The 21,477-nt window shown below is 36.6% G+C and overlaps 2 protein-coding genes across 2 annotated transcripts in view; both read left to right on the forward strand.

The window, feature by feature from the left end:
* Window positions 1–21,477, forward strand: part of LOC125251955 (NACHT, LRR and PYD domains-containing protein 12-like) — a 78,500-nt gene that overhangs the window by 42,444 nt on the left and 14,579 nt on the right. The gene's annotated exons all lie outside the window — the stretch shown is intronic.
* LOC125250343 (protein NLRC3-like) lies at window positions 16,195–20,663 on the forward strand. Its single transcript, XM_048162873.1, has 7 exons — window positions 16,195–16,431; window positions 16,957–17,053; window positions 17,217–17,324; window positions 17,902–18,006; window positions 18,215–18,290; window positions 18,532–18,727; window positions 18,829–20,663. The coding sequence occupies exons 2-7, from the start codon at window positions 17,031–17,033 to the stop codon at window positions 20,661–20,663; spliced, it is 2,343 nt and encodes a 780-aa protein (XP_048018830.1). The 5' UTR covers window positions 16,195–16,431; window positions 16,957–17,030.

Consider the following 21,477-nt stretch of genomic DNA (forward strand, 5'->3'; position numbering starts at 1 on the left):
GTGGGAAAATATTAGGAAGTCTGTAAACAGGAAGTTAACATTGATGACATCAGAAATTTCGATCTTTTCCTATAAAGTAGTGTTTATAATTGCCTTGTGTTCAGCGGTACTCAAAGAAACCACTTCTGCTCCATTAGTGCCACCTACTGTCAGAGAGTGAATCTGCATTTTCATTCAGTCCGTCTGCTGTTTTTGTTTATTTATGCAGCATAATTCCACACATCTAATGTTTAAATCTTGAAATTATTCAATCTAATTCAAATCAAAAACAACTGCTCATGCTACATGTGTGTATTTGCATCTTTGTTTGGATCATGATTAAAATGCAGAGGTTGACTCTAATTTCAAATGACTACAGGTATTTATTTTGGCCTGTTACAGTGCAAATAAACAGCAAATAAATCTGCTTAAAGAAAAATTGGAATCATCCATGAAAAACATGACTGATGCATCACTAATCATGATCATCTGCTTTAGATTAAGTTAAGATATGCTGTTTGCTGGAGTTAATGAGATAATTAGGTGATAACGAGCAGAAGGACAGAGGAACAACAAGAACTATGACTTCAGCCACAGCCTTCGATGAAATCAACTGAAGATAAGTCAAGTCAAGTCACCCTTATTTATATAGCGCTTTTTACAATGCAGATTGTGTCAAAGCAGCTTTACATTGATAATTGGTATATAATTTTCCTTTTAAAGAATAGTGTCAATGCAGGCAGATCAAAAGCACTGTTGAATAAATGTCAAGAATACTGTTGAATATCAAATGTCAAGTCAAATTAAATTAAATTAGGGCTGCACGATTAATCGTATTTTAATCACGATGACGATATCTGCTTCTCCCGATTGATTTTAAATAATCGTCACGATATTGGCCCACTCTATGAAAATGAACATAATTTGGAAATATTGGAAGTAATATTAGGAGTTTCGCTGTTTTATCTTTTGAAGTTCCTAAAGGTTTTACCAGTTTTCATAATGTTGATCAGCTAGAAATTATTGTTCTTTGCTTTACAAATTTGCCGGGCAATTTGAATCTGGTTTGTCTTATTGCAAACAAATTTTGTTGCTTTAAAATCTAATGTGAATACATATTACAAAGCGCTCACCAAAAACCATGTTTTGTATTGATTTACCATCTAACGAAGTTATCATAGTTGGTTAAATTAAGTCGTTGTGCCACCTACAGGCCTTTTGGGTGAATTGTAGGTTGGTAAAGAACTTGCAAAATAGCCATAATTACATTACTCTTTTTGATAGAATAAACGTAATTAATAATCGTGATTATAATTTTGAGGAAACTGTGGCACTGGCTGTCGTGTCGATGAGGCCTTCACAATGGATGATCTAGTCGACTCGATCTCGGCTGATACTTCAGGGCTGCGTTGTGGTCGTGTCAAGGCACCGGTCCTCGGTCTCATCTGGAAACGGCCCGAATCCGGTTGGCTACGGTAAACCTCGGGATAAACAGAAAGACTAATATTAGCGTAGATGCCATTCTTTTTCTGATGTAACGAGTACATCTGGTGTTATAGGAAGTGTTCCCGGTTCCGGCTGAACTAATTTATGCAGCCTAATAATCCTTTAACGGATTTGAAAATATACATTTATAATGTGTTATGTGTATGCCAGGTTAAAGAGATGCGTTTTTAGTCTAGATTTAAACTGACAGAGTGTGTCTGCATCCCGAACAATGCTAGGAAGATTGTTCCACAGTTTAGGTGCCAAATAGGAGAAGGATCTGCCGCCTGCGGTTGATTTTGATATTCTAGGTATTATCAGCTGGCCTGAATTCTGAGATCGCAATAAACGTGAAGGACTATAATGCATTAAGAGCTCGCTTAGGTACTGGGGGGCTAAGCCATTTAGTGCTTTGTAAGTAATTAACAAGATTGAGAGCATATGTCGTAGTTTAGATATATTTTTAAGATGGAAGAAAGCGGTTTTACAGATGCTAGTAACATGGCCTTCCAAAGAGCACACCCAGGTTCCTAGCTGACGACGAAGACTTAACAGAGCAGCCATCAAGTGTTAGACAGTATTCTAGGTTATTATGTGAAGAAGTTTTCGGTCCAAAAATTAGAATCTCTGTTTTTTCTGAATTTAGTAGTAGGAAATTACTGGTCATCCAGTTTTTTATGTCAGCTATGCATTCTGTTAATTTTGTGAATTGGTAAGTTTCGTCAGGGCACGAAGAAATATAGAGCTGAGTATCATCAGCGTAACAGTGAAAACTAACGCCATGCTTCCTAATGATATCTCCCAAGGGTAGCATGTACAGAGTGAAAAGCAACGGTCCTAGTACTGAGCCTTGCGGTACTCCATATTTAACTTGTGATCGATATGACATCACATCATGTACTACTACAAACTGATAACGGTCAGATAAGTATGATTTGAACCATGCCAATGCAATTCCACTAATGCCAACATAGTTTTCAAGTCTATTTAAGAGAATATTGTGATCAATAGTGTCAAATGCAGCACTAAGATCCAGTAACACTAATAGAGAGATACAACCACGATCTGATGATAAGAGCAAATCATTAGTAACTCTAATGAGAGCAGTCTCAGTACTATGGTATGGTCTAAATCCTGACTGGAAATCCTCACAGATATTATTTCTTTCTAAAAAGGAACATAGTTGCGATGAAACTGCCTTTTCTAGTATTTTTGACAGAAAAGTAAGATTTGAGATTGGCCTATTATTGACTAATTCTTTAGGATCTAGTTGTGGTTTTTTAATAATAGGTTTAATAATAGCCAGCTTAAAAGTTTTTGGTACGTATCCTAATGACAAAGACGAATTAACAATATTAAGAAGTGGATCTATGACTTCTGGAAGCATCTCTTTCAATAGCTTAGTTGGTATAGGGTCTAACATACATGTTGTTGATTTTGATGATTTAACAAGTTTTAGACAATTCTTCTTCTCTCCTAAAGCAGTAAATGAAATGAATTTTTCCTCAGGGACACTACAGTGCACTGTCTGAAGCGAAACTGTAGACGGTTGCATGGTTATAATTTTCTCTCTAATATTATCAATCTTGCAAGTAAAGAAGTTCATAAAGTCATTACTGTTGTGCTCTTTGGAAACATCAGAAGTTGAAGCTTTATTTCTTGTTAATTTAGCCACTGTATCAAACAAATACCTAGGGTTGTGTTTATTTTCTTCTAAGAGTTTTGAGAAATAGGCAGATCTAGCAGTTTTTAAGGCCTTTCTGTACTCAATCATTTTCTCTCTCCACGAAATGCGAAATACTTCTAGTTTTGTTTTCTTCCAGCTACGCTCCATTTTTCTGGCTGCAGTTTTTAGGGCCCGAGTCTGCTCACTGTACCATGGCATTGGATTAATTTCCTTAATCTTTTTTAAACGCAAAGGAGCAACTGAGTCTAATGTACTGGAAAAGACAGAGGCAATAGTTTCTGTTGCAACATCGAGGTCTTCTAAGCTGTCTGGTATGCTAAGGCGATGAAACTGATCAGGAAGATTATTTATAAAGTGATCTTTAGTGGTAGAGGTGATGGTTCTACCATATTTATGGCGGGGAGGCAGTTTAGCCGCTTTCACCAAATGTAATATACACGAGACTAGATAATGATCTGAGATGTCGTCACTCTGCTGCAGAATTTCAACGGCATCAATATCGATTCCATGTGACAATATTAGATCTAAAGATAAAAGACATTAGATCTCTCAAGATCTGATTAAACATCTCCACAAATAGCATTACCAGCTTCACTTATTACTAACCAGACTGACTTTATTTCTGTCACACGCCTACAGAAGCTCTTATTGAGAATTACCAGAGGTTTAGATGTTGATGATTTGTTGAAAATAAGTTTGTTTTGATGTCACCGTGATCGAGGTCAGTGCTTACTTCAGTTAGGCAGTTTGACTCTTGTCTGTTTTGGTGTCAGTGTTTCTCTGGCTGCTCTCACTGTTTGTTATGGCAAGAAAGGCAAGAGAAAATGTGTTTAGCTGTTGTCAGCTGTTTGATGATAAGAATATAATTGTCGTTATGTAGTGGCTTTACTTACTGATCTAATGATTGAGCTTTATATGAAAAAATGTGATTAACTTTGAGCTGATCTTTCTAGAATAACAATACAGTTAAAAAAAAAATCAGATCAAAATAATAAAACTGAAAAATGCAATGTACACTAAACGCTTCAAAACGCCTGCAAGATTTATTCACACACAGACATCAAGAATCAGTGTATGAATCTCAACAATGGTGACATGCTTCATGCCGCAATGCATTCTGGGTGCCTTATACAAAACTCATCCATGACTCCCAGAATGCATTGCGGCATGAAGCATGTCACCATTGTTGAGATTCATACGCTGATTCTTGATGTCTGTGTGTAAGTAAATTTTGCAGGAGGTTTGAAGTCTTTAGTGAACAATGTGTTTTTTTTTTTTTTTTTTTTTTTCAAATTTTCTGATTAAAATGTTTTTATTGTTGTAATTCAAGAAAAGATCCAGCACAAAGTTAAACACATTTTGCTCATTAGAACAGTGAATTAAGCCACTAATTAATGATCATATTTTTATAATCTAGCAGCTGACCACATTGTCTCTTGTTCTTCTTGCCATAACAAACAGTGAGAGGAGCCAGAGAAACACTAAAACCGTCAAGAGTCAAACTGCCTAACTGAAGTAAGCGCTGACCTGGATCACGGTGACATCAAAACAAACTTATTTTCAACAAATCATCAACATCTAAACCTCTGGTAATTCTCAATAACAACTTTTGTAGATGTATGTCAGAAATAAAGTCAGTCTGGTTAGTAATAAGTGAAGCTGGTAATGAGGTTTGTGGAGATGTTTAATCAGATCTTGAGAGATTTAATGTCTTTCATCTTCAGTTGATTTCATCGAAGGCTGTGGCTGAAGTCGTAGTTCTTGTTGTTCCTCTGTCCTTCGTGATTCTGCTCGTTATCACCTAATTATCTCATTAACTCCAGCATGTGTCTGTGTTACATTTAACAGCCTGTAGTGTGCACACTGAGCAGTGTTCAGTTCATCTGGGCAAACCCATGTGGGGCCTCCATGGAAACTGTGGACAAAACTGGCTGGACCCCAGTTAGACAGCCCAGGTGACACCCATCTGGACCCCACCATGCTGTGCTGGCTGGGATGTCACTCATGAATATTAAAAATGTGTGTGATGTGACAGGATATGAACCACAAACTCACAGCTGCTTGTGTGAAATAACACTGAAACACCTCGGCTGTGTTAGAAATAAAATCACTGATGAGACTTTATTAGTGGAGTAATGTAGGGAATAATGAATGAGGGTATAGGGGCCAATTTCGAACACAGCAAATGTATGATGGACACTTACCCATGAGGCTACGGGAAATTAACATTTGTTCCCAAGACATATTGTTCTACTTTCACGTACTTACTTTAGCGGCAGGGACGGACTGGGACTAAAAAACGGCCCTGGACTTTGACTAGGCCCGGCCCAAAGCAATCGGCGCGCAGAAGCTCAACCTGAATAAACAAATGATGGAATGGATTTAAAAAATTTTTTTGGAAATTTTATTCCAAGATAGCATGGAATAGATTATATAATATGCTGTTATAACAGCACATTATACAATCTATTCCATGGTGTCTTAAAATGAATTTATTGTCAGGATATATAAATAATTCATCTTCATTATGATGCAGTTCATGTGGAAGCCACAGGGTGGTGCAGTTCAATAAAGACGCAATTGATTAGCAGAAAACCTATAAGAGGTCTGTCGTGTATGCTCCATAAATAAATATCAAAACATGGTGTCAGAAGTAAATTAGTAAGGCGAACATCAGTGTAGCAAACATGGAAGGACTTAAGCCACCCGCTGGACTTGATCTACAGCACGGGAACCTGTCGGAAAATTGGAGAAGATTTCGACAAAGGTTTGAGTTATATCTAACAGCTATCGGAGGAGCTGACAAGTCAGCTAAGGTACAGTCCTCGTTATTTCTTCATGTTGCCGGTGAAGAGGCAGTGGAAGTGTACAATACCTTCACTTTTGAAGAAGAAGATGATAAAGAAAAGCTGACGAAAATTATGGAAAAATTTGAAAACTACTGTAACCCCAAGAAGAACATAACCTATGAAAGGTACAAGTTTTTCACGTGTGTGCAAGGGGACATGTCATTCAGCCAGTATCTCACTGAATTAAAGCTGAGGGCAAAATCATGTGAATTCGGACAATTACAAGAATCCCTTATTAGAGATCGAGTCGTCTGTGGAATCACGTCGGATATAATGAGAGAAATATTAAGAGAAGTTGACATTACTCTCGAAAAAGCTACCCAGCTTTGCGTCGCTGCAGAAACAACTAAAGCACAAATTAAAAAAAATGCATGAGGAGGATCTCAATGTACAAGCCTCTGCACGTGAAAGCAAGCAGGTAGATGCCGTGAAACATAAACAGACACGGAAAAAAGACCAGCAAAATAAAACGAAAGTGAGTGAAAAAGACAAAGCAAGCACGTTTGATTGCAAACGATGTGGAACTGAGCATACATCGCGTTCATGTCCTGCGTATGGCAAACAATGTAAAAATTGCAAGAAGATGAACCACTTTGCCAGGATGTGTAGATCGCGGAAAGTGCACGCAGTAGATGATGACGTCACGGATCAGCAAGCAAGTCTTTTCGTGGGAGCTGTGCACGCGAACACACAGTCACACGCAGAGGAATGGACTATCGAAATGAAACTGGAGCGCAAAACTGTCAAATTCAAACTTGATACTGGCGCACAGGCCAATGTAATTCCTTACAGTTTACTACAGAGAACAGGCAAACAGAACATACTTAAACCAGCAAAAGTAAAGCTGTCAACATACACTGGAGACAAAATACCTGTGAAAGGAAAGTGCAACTGGACAGTGAAATACATGAAGAAAAGTTATTTCCTGGAATTCATTATTGTAAAATCAGATGCCAAACCAATACTAGGAATTAAAGCATGTGAACAGATGGGGCTCACCAAGAGAGTGATGGCACTGAATAAAAGTGAAGAAACATATATTTTCAAAGAGTATGCTGATGTGTTTGAGGGCGTAGGCTGTCTGGAAGGGGAACACACCATTCGATTTGATGAGAGTGTGACACCAAAAGTACACCCACCCAGAAAGATTCCTGTCACTTTAAGGGAAAAATTAAGAACAGAACTGTACAGGATGGAAAAAATGAAAGTGATTGCAAAAATCGAAGAGCCTACGCAGTGGGTAAACCCAATCGTGATTGTAGAAAAGTCTAATGGAAAATTAAGAATCTGCTTAGATCCACGTGATCTAAATACAGCAGTAATGAGGGAACACTACCAGCTACCAACTGTTGAGGAAATAACCTGCAGACTGTCGAAAGCAAAATACTTTACAGTGCTGGACGCAAGTTCAGGTTTTTGGCAACTCAAATTAGATGAAGCCAGTTCTCGCCTCTGTGCGTTCAACACTCCTTTTGGCCGTTACAGATTCCTCCGTCTTCCTTTTGGAATTAATTCGGCACCAGAAGTGTTCCACAGGACCGTGGGACAACTGTTTGAGGGAATTGAAGGTGTTGAGACGTACATTGATGACCTTTTGATCTGGGGAGAGACAAAAGAACAGCATGATGAAAGATTGAGACAAGTGCTAGAGAGAGCAAGAATTAAAAACTTCAAGTTGAATAAAGAAAAATGCAAAGTGTGCCTTGAGGAAATCAAATACCTGGGTCATGTTTTTTCAAAAGAAGGACTGAAACCTGATCAGAGCAAGATTGAGGCTGTAAAGAAAATGCCAACACCTGAATGCAAAAAAGATGTGGAGCGATTTCTGGGAATGGTCACGTTCCTAGCAAAGTTCATTCCAAACATGTCACAGCACACTGAGCCATTACGTGGACTAACTAGAGATGATGTGGCATGGCAGTGGAGAGATGAGCATCAGCATGCATTCGACCAATTGAAAACAATGCTCACTGAAGCTCCTTTGCTTAGATACTATGATGTAAACCTTCCTGTGACACTATCGGTGGATGCTTCCAAAAATGGACTTGGTGCTGTCTTACTGCAAGAGGACAAACCGATTGCATATGCATCACGTGCCTTGACTGAAACAGAACAGCGCTATGCGCAAATAGAAAAGGAAATGTTAGCGATTGTGTTCGGGGTAGAACGTTTCCATCAGTATGTGTATGGGAGAGAAATTAATGTGGAGTCAGATCACAAGCCACTTGAGGTGATAATGAAAAAGCCATTGAACAGTGCTCCAGCTAGAATACAGAGACTGTTAATGAGACTGCAGAAATATCAAGTGAACGTACAGTATAGGCCAGGAAAGGAGATGCATATTGCAGATGCATTGTCCAGAGCTTACTTAACAGTGACCGACTCACTTGATAAAGACGTAGAAGCTCAGGTGCACATGGTGATCTCCAATTTGCCTGTGTCAAGTGAGAAATTAGAAGAATTCAGAAAAGAAACAAAGAGTGATGAGACGCTGATTAAACTCACAGAGACAGTCCTGAGTGGATGGCCGAAGACAAACAGTCAAGCTGCAAAAGAAATACAAATGTATTGGAATTACAGAGAGGAAATTTCAGTGGTGGATGGTGTTTTATTCAAAGGAGAAAGACTCATTGTTCCAGCAGCAATGAGAGCTGAAATGCTTAAGCGAATTCACGAAAGTCACTTGGGCATTGAAAGCTGCAGACGTAGAGCGAGAGAAGTACTCTTTTGGCCTGGAATGTCGCAAAGTATCACAGAAATGGTGAACAGCTGTGATGTGTGTAGGACTCATCAGAAACGACAAACCAGAGAGCTGTTACATCCACACAGTGTTCCAGAAAGACCCTGGCAAAAGATAGGTGTTGACCTATTCACCTTTGGCCAGCAGGAGTATCTACTCTTAGTGGATTACTACAAGTTCATCGAGGTAGAATGGCTGAAGTCAGACACAAGAAGTGCAACAGTTATCACCCATCTTAAGTCACAATTCGCTAGACATGGAATTCCTGAGACAGTAATTTCAGATAACGGACCTCAATTCAGCTCGCGTGAATTCCAAGCTTTTGCAAAAGAGTGGGAGTTTTCTCACAAAACATCAAGCCCCCACCATGCTCAATCGAATGGAATGGCTGAAAGAGGAGTACAAACCATTAAGCTCATGCTAAAAAAAGCTAACGCAGATGGAAAGGATCCGTATTTGTCTTTGCTTAACCTTAGGAGTACACCATTGGAAGACATTGGAGCGTCACCAGCCCAACTGTTGATGGGAAGACGCGTGAGAACAAGACTTCCAACAATGTCACAAATGTTGAAACCCTGTATGGTCTCTAACACAGTGCAGCGGTTGTTAGAAAAAAGACAACAAAAACAGAAAGAATACTTTGATCAAGGAACAAGGGTGCTTCAGAAACTTCAGATTGGCGACAGTGTCAGAATATTGCACGATGGCATATGGAAACCAGCTCAAGTAACTGAACTTTCTGATCAGCCCAGATCCTATGTTGTACAGACACCTGATGGACAGATGTATAGATGGAACAGAAAGTTTCTGATGCAGTCACAGGTGAAAAATAACATATCTAAGGACAGGGACAATCAAAATGTGACACAGCAGAATTTGTGTGACAATGCTGATGAACCATGTGAAGTGGACATTCAAAACAAAACACAACAAAGAAATGCTAGCCCTACAGAGCCTTTCAAGTCTCCCAACCAAAACAGCAAGTGGACGTATTGTCACCAAGCCAAGAAGGCTTATTGAGGAGTAGCTATGAACTTAGTGATGACTGTTGAGGTGCAATAGTTTAAAGGACATTAAAGAAGCCGTTAAGGGAAAAAAGAAAAAGAAGAAAATAAAAAATGTTTGTTTTTGTTTTGTTTTGTTTTTGTACAGGAAATGTAAAAACATGTTCATAAACAAGAAAGATGTTATGTTAAAAAAAAAAAAAGGGGATGTCAGGATATGTAAATAATTCATCTTCATTATGATGCAGTTCATGTGGAAGCCACAGGGTGGTGCAGTTCAATAAAGACGCAATTGATTAGCAAAAAACCTATAAGAGGTCTGTTGTGTATGCTCCATAAATAAATATCAAAACATTTATTACTTAGTAATCTTAATTAATTTATGCAGTAATTAATCTTACTGCACAAATAATAATACCACATCTAAATGAAAATACACCATTACAAATGTAGCTTCTGTATTCAAAATCTTCAATATTTCTTAATATTAGCTACTGCATGTGGTCAGTTATTTTGCGACATTTAGCGGCTTCAGTATCTAAATTCCTCATTTTTTTTTTCTCTCGCCTTCTCAGCCCCACACTTTTCTTTCTGTTTTTTACCCGCTGCCGCGTTATGCATATTGTTTGTTTGTTTGTTTGTTTGTATGCTTCTTCTATCTAACGTCTTTGCTGTTGGTTTCTTCCTAGGCTGCGTTCCAGTTCGGTTTTTAAAAGCCCTTCCCTCGATAACTTCCCTCGGTCTCGTTGACTCGGATGTACGTCATTGCTTACGTTGCACGAGTGCCCACTTCTGGCGGAACCTTGCAATGGGCTGAACTGGAACGTCCTAAGCCCTTGATCACTTGGAATCCACAATGGAGCTGATTTATTATTTATTTTTTTCCCCTTACAAATTTGTTTAATACAGCATTCTATATGTATATATGTGTGTTTTAAATGTTTAAAAAAATAATATATCATAGAATTGTTTGTGGTAGGGTAAATTAAACGCGATATGCGGTGACGTCATAATCGTGTTGCATTGTGGGTTATGGAGCTGCCTGAAGTGTACATGTGAAGTAGACTCGCTCCCTCGGTTAAAATCGAGGGAGCAAGGGTCTGTCCATGTAAACTTCCCTCGTCCACTTCACGAAGTGGAACGCACTTCAAAATGGCGGCAGGGATTCCCCCGAGGGGCAGTGTTTAGGGAAGTTCGCGAGTGCGTGTCTAAAACTGGAGTGGAACGCAGCCCTACTCTTCCACTTCTTCTTCTCCTTACTTGGCGGCCTCGGCCAGTGCAGCTGACATCCAACTTAAAGGTGCATTGCTGCCACCTACAGTACTGGAGTGTGAAACAGATTAGTGGGGGAAAAAAAACAGGTGATGACTGCGTGCGTGGCGGGTGGTGGGCTGGCCCGCCGGCCGTCCTGGAGTACCGGTGTTATGAAATATTCGGTGTCTGCGATTTTCGGTGACAGTGGGCGGAGCTTACATGAATATTTACGAGTTTCCTATTTTGAGTTAAAGCGCCACTGAAAATGTTAGTGGACTGTTCTTGGATCACAGAACTGTTTTCTGTAACGTGATTGTGTTTCCGAATTTATGATTCTTTTTTATTAATAACTGTTTATGTATGCTCAATAGTTTGTAGGTTACATTGTGTCGTGATATATACTTTAGTAGTGATTACAGCCACTGGTGGTCAATCTTTAGGAAATGAGCCAACATCGAGTTTGTTTGTTTTAGTAGGCTACAACTGTTTTGTTTTGATTTTATTTTAGTTCGTTTGAGAAGATAACTTGTATAAATGTATCTGTGGTGGCATAATAAAAGTTTCAGTTGTGATTGTGTCATTCCCTGTTACTTTCTCAGATAGCCTGCATAACTTTAACCAGACATTATTATTTTTAAAACACATTGAGAGTTAGATTTATGTTCCGTTTATGTTTTTGACTTGCATTAATTAATGTAAACCTTCATCCTTTTCTGCAAAACACACAATGCTCTCTATAGTAATAGAAACATGAGGCAGTGATATTAGCTTCCCTGCAGTTTTTTTACAAGGTTTTATTTTAATGCGCTTTCCACAACAATTAAAATGTTAAAACTGAATTACAAGTGGTTAAATTGATTAGCTACAAAACTAAAAGTTACTAATGCAGGTTTTATTTAAAAATATTTAGGCTATATGGAGAAGACAATTGGCAAAAGTATGAGGAATATTATTGTTATGTGGATAATCAGACATATATACATACTGTGATTGTTCTGTCATTTCTTAATTGCTTTCTCAGTTGCTAAATATTTTTAAAGAGACTTTATTAAATTCTAAAGTTAAGTGTTATTTTTTTTTTTTTCATATTATTAGGAAACATTCTCAATCTTTTTTCCCACAAAATGATGCATTTCATTGACAAAAAAAATTAAATAAAATAATAATAATAATAATAATGTGGGAAAAAACATGAAGCACTGTGAATCAGGATTCAGTTTAACAGTGTTGATATGGAACTATATGGAACTAAATGATCAAACCTGCAGTATATTCACAATGAAATGTATTAGTTCTATTCTACAAGCTTTCCATAACAATTAAAATTTTATTTATGTTAAATTAGCTGCTAAAATAATAGACCATGTAGTAATTTGCATATCTGTAATATCAAAGATGAAAGTAAATAATGAGAGTAGTTTCATTTTGAATAAAAAAGAGCAACTGATTCTGTGTTGGAATTTTATTCACAAATGAGAAGTCACGACATATGACATATTTAATTAGCAAAAACACTTGTATTTAAACACACTTTACACAGGGTCTTGGGATCTCAGACAATTGAAAGTTTGGTCTGATCATGTGATCCCAGTGATACCAGCCTTTGCTACTGACACATTCAATCTGAAATATATAATAAAATGACATTACAACAAACATGTATTATTAAAATGTTTAATACACTGTCATGTTCAAAACAAAGTGAAAAATAAGTGTCTGCTTTGTCTGGTGTACAGTGTATATTTATTGGCAAAAGTCATATTTGGGAATGAAAGAATATTGGTTATAGGTATTATATTAGTTATCACATGCGTAATTCACCGTGGCCTATTTTGATAATAAATAAACCATATTTAAAGTACATTAACATGTTTTCTTGCATGTGTGCAATTTTTGAAACATTACATATAGAAATTCAAGTCTACCCAGATTAGAAGTGCTTCTGCAAACTAGGAAAGTTCACTGCTGCTATCACCACAGGAGTTCACAATTAATATGATTATGCTACCATACATTTTGGCAAACTTTCAAAACATGCTTAAAAGACTCAAGGTAATACAGAAACAACAAAAATAGGCTACTTAAAACGCTATTGGCTCGTTTAGCGAATCCTAACGACACCTCTGGCGAATCATTGCCTGTGTTCATATCAAGCATAGCTAACACATGACACGACATAACACAATATAGCTTATATATAAAATCTTGTGCATCAATAACAGTTAGAATATAAGCTTGACTTCGTTTAACGCTGAAACATATGCTAATTACCTTTAATGTAAGCCGAAGAGCGTGCACTAACATTTTCAGTGGCGCTTTAACTCAAAACAGGAAACTCGTGAATATTCATGTAAGCTCCGCCCAGTGTCATCGAAAATCTCAGACACCGAATATTTCATAACACCGGTGTTACAATATATTCGGTTCCTGAAATATTCTGTTCCACTGGGTGGCGCTTACGCGAATATTCATGATATTCTCATTTTGTGGGCGTGTCCTTGAGAGAACGCGCAAGCGAATGGAACTGAAAATATTAGTACACACTCCTCAAATCGCATCGGTTTAATGGATTATTTCGAAAAGGTAATAAATATTCCTTTGGAATATACCTTTGGAACTTTGTTTTGATGACAGTCTTCATGCCAGCAGCTAATTACTTAAATAATGTTATTTTTGTTCAAAATATTATAATTATGATAGGAAATTATAGTTTAGTTTTATTATATTTAAAGTTTGACAAGGCAGGATATTGCAGCACAAAACCCTGAAATGTGTCAAACATAACACATAGGCTACTCAAACAACCTTATGTAGGCCTACCTGATTTAAAACAATTTAAAAAGCAGTCAAATAAAATAATTCTGATAATAATAATATCATTTATTTCTGTGAGGTAATACAGCACAAATAAGCAGAAAAAAATAAGCAGCTACTTTACAAGATGACGTTATACTTGTTATTATCACCAACGTCATATGGTTTTGTTTTGCTTTTGTGATGTTTCCACATTATACTCATCATCTTGTAAAGTCACTGTCTGTTTCAGATTGGATGTGAGAGCTGAAGTCTTGGATAGTTCTGGCAGTGTGTGATCCAGACATAATGAAGGCTGTTCCCGAGTGCCAAGGCCCTGTTTTAATATTTACCTCAGAACCTTTAGCATTTCTTCTTTTCACATATTGTTTTAAATGTCTTTTCAATTTGAGTTACATTCATAGAGTATTTACTTCTGTACTTATAACATTTAATGTAATTAGTATTTATATGATTTGTTTAAAAAAAAAAACACCAAAAAAGAAAAGTCAATTTTCATTTTAAAGATTATTTTGTGCATTCCAAATAAGCTTTACAGATCTTTAGAAAGGGCTTTAACAATGTTTGTCATGTTTTTTTCAATTACTGCACATGCACCTACAGTATAGGTCATCAGTTACAATAACTTAGGACACTAAAGAGACCTTTTTACTGACTCTGAAAAACACCAGAATAAAGATGACCAGGGTCCCTGATCACCTGTGAATGTGCCTTAGTCCTGCTGCAGGAGATAAGAGGACTGCAGATGTGAACAGAGCAATAAACTGCAAGGTCAGTAATGTAAGATGCCTGAGACAGTGCTAAAGGGAGACAGAAAGACAGCTGATTGTCCTTTCAGTGCCAAACCACATGTAACCATAAGTCCCCCCAGACATGTTTGAGAATGTGAAATGCCTTGATGGAAGAGTGGAGTAACATCTCACAGCAAGAGCTGCAAATCTGGTGCTGAGGATGAGATGCACTAAAGCAGCTGGTGCCACTTCAGACTTTCAAATACTCAGTCCATCAAATGTCTGTGAAATTTGTTCAGTTTATGTCTCAGTTGTTGAATATTTTTGTTTGTACAAATATATTTTTTTAAGAAATTTGCTGGGGAAAAAAAGAAATTTGCTTGTGAATAACTCAAAATGTTTGAAAAATTTTGTTGTTGCTTTGCAACAAAAATATGTGACAAATAACATCAAGTGTGCATTTACTTGTTTGACTTTAATGAAAATTTGTCATGATATCCAGTAAAATATGAGAAAACATGAAATATTTGTAGTTTAGAGTTGATAAGGGTAGCCTTACTGTGGTGATAAACACTGAAAATATCCAAATAATCGAGAAATTAAGGATGACACAGTATATTCACACCAGTCTATAGCTTAATTTATTAGGACACAGATACATTTGTAGAGGTTTATTTCAAGTTGTCAACACTATGCAGTAGTTAGTCACAGAATGACAACGAAGGAAGCAAACTAATCAAACTATTCAAAAACTTTTTAAAGCCTGACAAATAAAAACAGTAAACAGAAAACACATCAGTGTAAAACAAGGTTATTCGCTCATGTTTGCTCTGCTGTATCCTTCTGTTTATCAGAATGCCTGCACTCAATCAGGCAAAATAGCTCAGACGATTTATCATATTATACAAACTATGTATTACTTTGAACATGTGAACTGTTGCTTAACATTGAATATTTTATTACCTTTTCGAAATAATCCATTAAACCGATGCGATTTGACAAGCGTCTACTAATATTTTCAGTTCCATTTGCTTTCGCGTACTCTCAAGGACACGCCCACAAAATGAGGATATCATGAATATTCGCGTAAGCGCCACCCAGTGGAACAGAATATTTCAGGAACCGAATATATTGTAACACCGGCCGTTCTGTGATTCTCCAGATCACACAGATGGCCAGTCCGCCCCTGTTTAGAGGTACACTATAATTATCGAAAGTTACGCTGTAAATTCGTAGTAATTACGCAGTACTTTACAGAAAATACTGCAGTTTTACTTCAGTGCGCTGACAGTCTGAACATCCACTGAAATCAAAGACTTTTAATTGAAACTGAATGTTCCATGTTAACATGGGCGTGGTTGAGCGTGAAACACAAGTATGGTGAAGCTTCTTGAAACGGCATCACAAAAAAAAAAAAAAAAAAAAAAAAAAAAAAAAAAAGAAGAAGAAGAAAGCATCAAATACGCAGGAACAGACACTGCGAAATCAAAACGCTTTATTATGCATACCAGACAATTTGACAATTGGTGAAATACGTTTTTTAAATTAATTTATTTTTTTATGATCCGTGAAACATCGCATCTGACGAATCTGTCGTAGTCAAACATCTGTTGGAAATCCAGGTAAACATCTGCGTGCACGCGTATGTCCATAATTATCTCCAGACGATCCATAACACTGATATCCCGAACAGACGAAGAATCTTCCAGAAATTACAATCTTTTGAAGGCCACGAATGTTAAAACATGAAGAAAGTGTTAATGAGAAAGGCTTATTGAAAACGAATATGTTTCTGAAGGTTTTCTCTCATTTTCTCTTCCGGTTTAGGCTGTTGAATTTGTGATGCGAAATCGAAAGTATTTTCGATCCTGACATTTAGAGTAAACAGGTAGATGAAGCCTATCGTGAATGTGTTTATTATTATTATTGTTATTGTCAAAGAACACCTGTTATTATTAAACTTAATATTTCAGTTCATCATAGCAATTGTGGTTGGTAGTTATACAGTGTGACCATTATAGCCTAATTCAGGTTACTTTTACTAAATCTATTATTTTAGGATAAATTGAAAGTAATTAATTCAACCATCATTGTGAACTTTAAGTAATGATTAAATGACAAACAATTCAGCAATTAAAGGTTGTGAAAATATGATTGAAATGATATTAAACTGCAATATAACAAATTAGGGTTAAACAGTGTAAATTTCTGTTCCCCAGTGAATTCATATTTAGAGTCATGAGTCAGTTAAACTCACTAAACAATCTGAAATTATTAAGACCATTTAGTTATTTTACATGACAATATATTTGTAACTCACTTTATTTTATTCATTGCTTTTGCTGTTGTGTCTAACGCATCATTCTTCATTATTTTCATGTTCTTTATCTCTGTAAAATCTTGTCATTTCCAGGTCCTGCTGAACGATTGATTGTTTTCTCAAACCAGTGCTGATCAGAGGAGCGAGGAAAGGACTCTCTCTCTAAGATGAGTCTCTCAGAGAAACACAGGTAACACTGCGTCTGTTTCACACAGTCATTTTGTTAACTATAAAACTGTAAATTGTGTAAGTGTGTGCATTTCTGTGGAGGATTAGATAAAGACACGGATGTGTTTCAGACACAGTTGAACCTCCTTTACTAAAGTGTTTTTCTCTGTTCTTTGTGTCATTAGTGTAAGATCAGGATCACATGTGTCCAGCTCTGTGTCTCTGAAGAGTGATCAGTCAAAACATGGTGCAGGACCAGACTTCAGTGGAGAAAAACCATCATCTAATAAAAGGTATTTATTTTGTGTGTTTACATTATAGAGTTGCATTATGTGTCCACAGTGGTGTATGTGATTGAACTTGACTGAATAAAACAATAATATAAGTTCAGATCACATTTATTTGTATAGCGCTTTTCACGATACATATCGTTTCAAAGCAGCTTCACAGGGAGTGCGCGTCAGCATTACAATTTAGAGTGATCCGTTATCAGAGTCGACTGTGTCCAAATTATGTAATTTCAGAAATGTACATATATAATCACGCAGTTAGCTAACAATGTAATAATGTAGGCTATTTAATTTACAGTCACTTTTAGCAAATTAATTTAAGGTAGAAACAATGAGCTCATGGAAGTAATAAATACATGTTAACAATAATTAGGATATATAGAAATTTTATAGGAATGTGCATGTTAATCCAGAGTTTGCTTCATCTGAAGTCCTCGCAAGGGTTGGCACCGTCTCTTCACAGGTGTTGGTCATCTGAAGTCTTCATAAGACACAATAAAACTCAATTCCTGAGAACCTTATAGAAATCATTCCAGTAACACAATTACACAGTGTTTTTTCAATTACTTTGTGTCATTAGTGTAAGATCAGGATCACGTGTGTCCAGCTCTGTGTCTCTGAAGAGAAAACGATCAAAACAAGAAGGACCAAACTTCAGTGAGGAAAAACCATCATCTAATAAAAGGTATTTCATTTTAATTTCTGATCACACATTGACGGTGTTAAAAAAAAGTTGTATCAGTGAATACCAATCATGAAACATTTTTAGATCAAATATTTATCATGTTTTCAAGTTATCAATTTTTCATGGCTAATGTTTTTTTATTTTAGCTTTCTGTAACATTTTGCCTAGAAAATCAGTATTTTATTTTATTTTATTTATTTGATTACAGGCTTCGATATGAGACATTAGACTCAGACGTTCAGACTCACAGGAACCACAAAGACAATCTCCTGTGGATCTTCCAGGTAGGAACAAACATTATTTGTTATTGAACAAATAAATTTAATTTAATTATGCTTGATCACTTAATTTTCTTTTTAAGCACACTCTTTTTTTCTATTTGTAAAAAATAACTGCTGGTTAGCATATTAGTGTTTTAAGTGGATTTTTTCTTACAGATATTATAATAATTGAATAAATAGCGTTGACCAAATGTAGATGTAAAATTTGGTTTAAATTGTGTTATTTTTCTTACTTTTTTTGTAGGATCTTAAGAGCAAAATAATTAAATTTTTGAAGAAAGAGCTGGAAAAGTTTAAGAAAATATTACAAAATGAGAACACAGAGAACTTTGTGAAGGACTTTAATGAGAACAGATGCAGTATCAAAGCAGCAGCTCTTGATCTCACACTACATTACCTGAGAGAGATGAAGCAAGATGAAGCTGCTGATGCTCTAGAAAGTAAGAGACATATAACCATCTGTCAGATTGTCACTTATTAATGTAGACTATCTATAAAACTATAAATTAAGACTAAAACTACTTTTTGTTCTTGTGTTTAGTTGAGCTGCTCTTCATTCATCAGCTAAAATGTGGCCTAAAGAAGAAGTATCAATGTGTGTTTGAAGGAATGGCGAAGCATGGTGACTCCATACTTCTGAATAACATCTACACAGATCTCTATATCACTCAGGGTGGCAGTGAACAGGTCAATACTGAACATGAGGTCAGACAGATTGAAATTGCTTCCAGGCATCATCAATCTCAAGAGATTCAGATTAAATGCACAAATTTGTTTGAAGCTCCTGAACAAGACGAGGAGATCCGAACTGTACTGACAAAAGGAGTCGCTGGCATCGGAAAATCAGTCTCTGTGCAAAAGTTTGTTCTGGACTGGGCTGAAGGAAAAGAAAATCAAGATATCAGTTTCATATTTCCTCTTCCATTCAGAGAGATGAACTTAAAGGAGAAAGAAAAACTAAGTTTGATGGACCTTATAACTCATTTTTTCCCAGAGACAAAAGGACTGAACCTTACAAGAAGAAATCAGTTCAAAGTCCTGTTCATCCTTGATGGATTGGACGAATGTCGCCTTCCTCTGAAGTTTGATTGTAATGAGACGTGGAGTGATGTATCGTCACCAGCCTCTCTGGATGTTCTCCTAACGAACCTCATGAAGGGAAATCTGCTTCCTTCTGCTCTCATCTGGATCACCACCAGACCAGCAGCTGCCAGTAAGATTCCTCCTGACTGTATTGACCGGCTGACAGAGATACGAGGATTCAATGAAGCACAAAAGGAAGAGTACTTCAAAAAAAGATTCACGGATCAGAATCAGGCCAACACAATCATTGATCATGTTAAAAAATCAAAGAGTCTCTTTATCATGTGCCACATCCCAGTCTTCTGCTGGATTTCAGTCACTGTTCTCCAGAACATTCTGGAGGAGAAAAGGAATAATGATATGAAAAACAATCAGGCTGATGAGATCTCTAAAACACTACAGGAATCAAATACTGAAGACACGCCCAAGACTCTGACACAAATGTACACACACTTTCTCCGCTTTCAGATCCAGCAGAGCCGCCGAAAATATGATGGAGAATATGCAGCAGATGTTTCCTGGGATAAAGATGCCATCCTTTCACTGGGGAAACTGGCATTTCATCAGCTGCAAAGAAACAACGTGATCTTCTATGACACAGACCTGGAAGCCTGTGGTATTGACGTCTATAAGGCATCAGTGTACACAGGCATGTGTACCCAGATCTTTAAGAAGGAAATAGGGATCATTCTTGGTACCATGTACTGCTTTGTTCACTTGAGCATTCAAGAGTTTATTGCAGCCCTTTATGCACATCTGTTTCTAGACATCAACAAGAAAAGTGTGTTTGTTCATGAGTCTACAGAACAGGAAAACAAAAATGAAACCATGATTGATTTTCTCAAGACTGCAGTGGACGAGGCGCTCGAGAGTGACAATGGACACCTGGACCTTTTCCTTCGCTTCCTCCTCGGTCTGTCAGTCCAGTCCAATCGACGACTCTTACGGGGTCTGTTGACACAGCAAGACGCCAATGACCAGAGCAACAAGGAAATAGTTCAGTACATCAAGCAGAAATTAGAAGATAATCTGTCTGCAGAGAGATCAATCAATCTATTCTACTGTCTGAATGAACTGAACGACCAAACTCTGGTGAAGGAGATACAGACCCACCTTAGCAAAGGAAGTCTCTCATCTGCTGACCTTTCACCTGCCCAGTGGTCTGCTTTGGTCTTTGTGTTGTTGACATCAGAGGAAGAGCTGGAGGAGTTTGAGCTTCAGAAATTCAAGAAATCAGACGAGTGTCTCATTAGATTATTGGCAGTCATCAAAACCTCCAGAAGAGCTCTGTAAGTCATTTAACATGTTTTGTCATGTTTTGCTCTCATCTGAAAAATTAATTTACTTACATTATTCTATCATGATTCCACATCATGAACATGATCATAACCCTTTAAAGCCTGACAAATGAAATAATGAAAAATCTATTTTTTTTTTTTAATGGAGACAATTTATCAAATCTTTAGACAAAATATAAAAGAACATTTAAAAATGTTTGTATACTTGCTTTGTATCATGTGATACACCAGACTTTTATGACTCATATAGAATTATAAATTGGCTTATGCTCGTATTTGAGGAAGGAAAAATAAATAAATTTTATTCAGATGCCTGTGGAACAGATTTTTTTTTTTTGTTATTATTTCCACTGCCAAAAAGCAAGATGAAATTCGGAAAGGTTATAATATAAACAATGAGATTTTTATATAACAGGTTAAATAAAGTACATATATATTATCAGTTGGTACTTTGTATAAACGCTTATTTTTGTGAGTTGTTCTTTTAATTGTGTGTGTACTGCAATACATAGATGATTGAGAGATTTAACAAAAACATATTTATGAAAAGCCTGTTGGATCATATTTGATGTATACATTTTAAGATGGGTTTTCTACAAATCCGTTTTAATCAAGTTCAAATTCTTTTTTTTCATATATTTTTTAATTATTATTTCTAATTTAGTAAATATGAATTAAGATAAATATAAATTTAATTTCAGCAATTGTTATGGATATGTTTTTACGATCATTAAATTAAATTAATGATATTTCACCCATTGGCCTCCCTGCTCTCTAAGATATTGGCATCAGCCATCGGTTGACCACTA

Source organism: Megalobrama amblycephala, linkage group LG17 (genome assembly GCF_018812025.1).
Source record: "Megalobrama amblycephala isolate DHTTF-2021 linkage group LG17, ASM1881202v1, whole genome shotgun sequence".
NCBI lineage: Eukaryota > Metazoa > Chordata > Actinopteri > Cypriniformes > Xenocyprididae > Megalobrama > Megalobrama amblycephala.

Excerpts from the sequence above, each read along its gene's own strand:
- LOC125250343 (XM_048162873.1), top strand. The coding sequence starts at position 17,031 with ATGAGTCTCTCAGAGAAACACAG. Across the intron at positions 18,007-18,214 it reads AAACCATCATCTAATAAAAG|GCTTCGATATGAGACATTAG; the intron begins GTATTTCATTTT and ends ATTTGATTACAG. Across the intron at positions 18,728-18,828 it reads AGCTGCTGATGCTCTAGAAA|TTGAGCTGCTCTTCATTCAT; the intron begins GTAAGAGACATA and ends TCTTGTGTTTAG.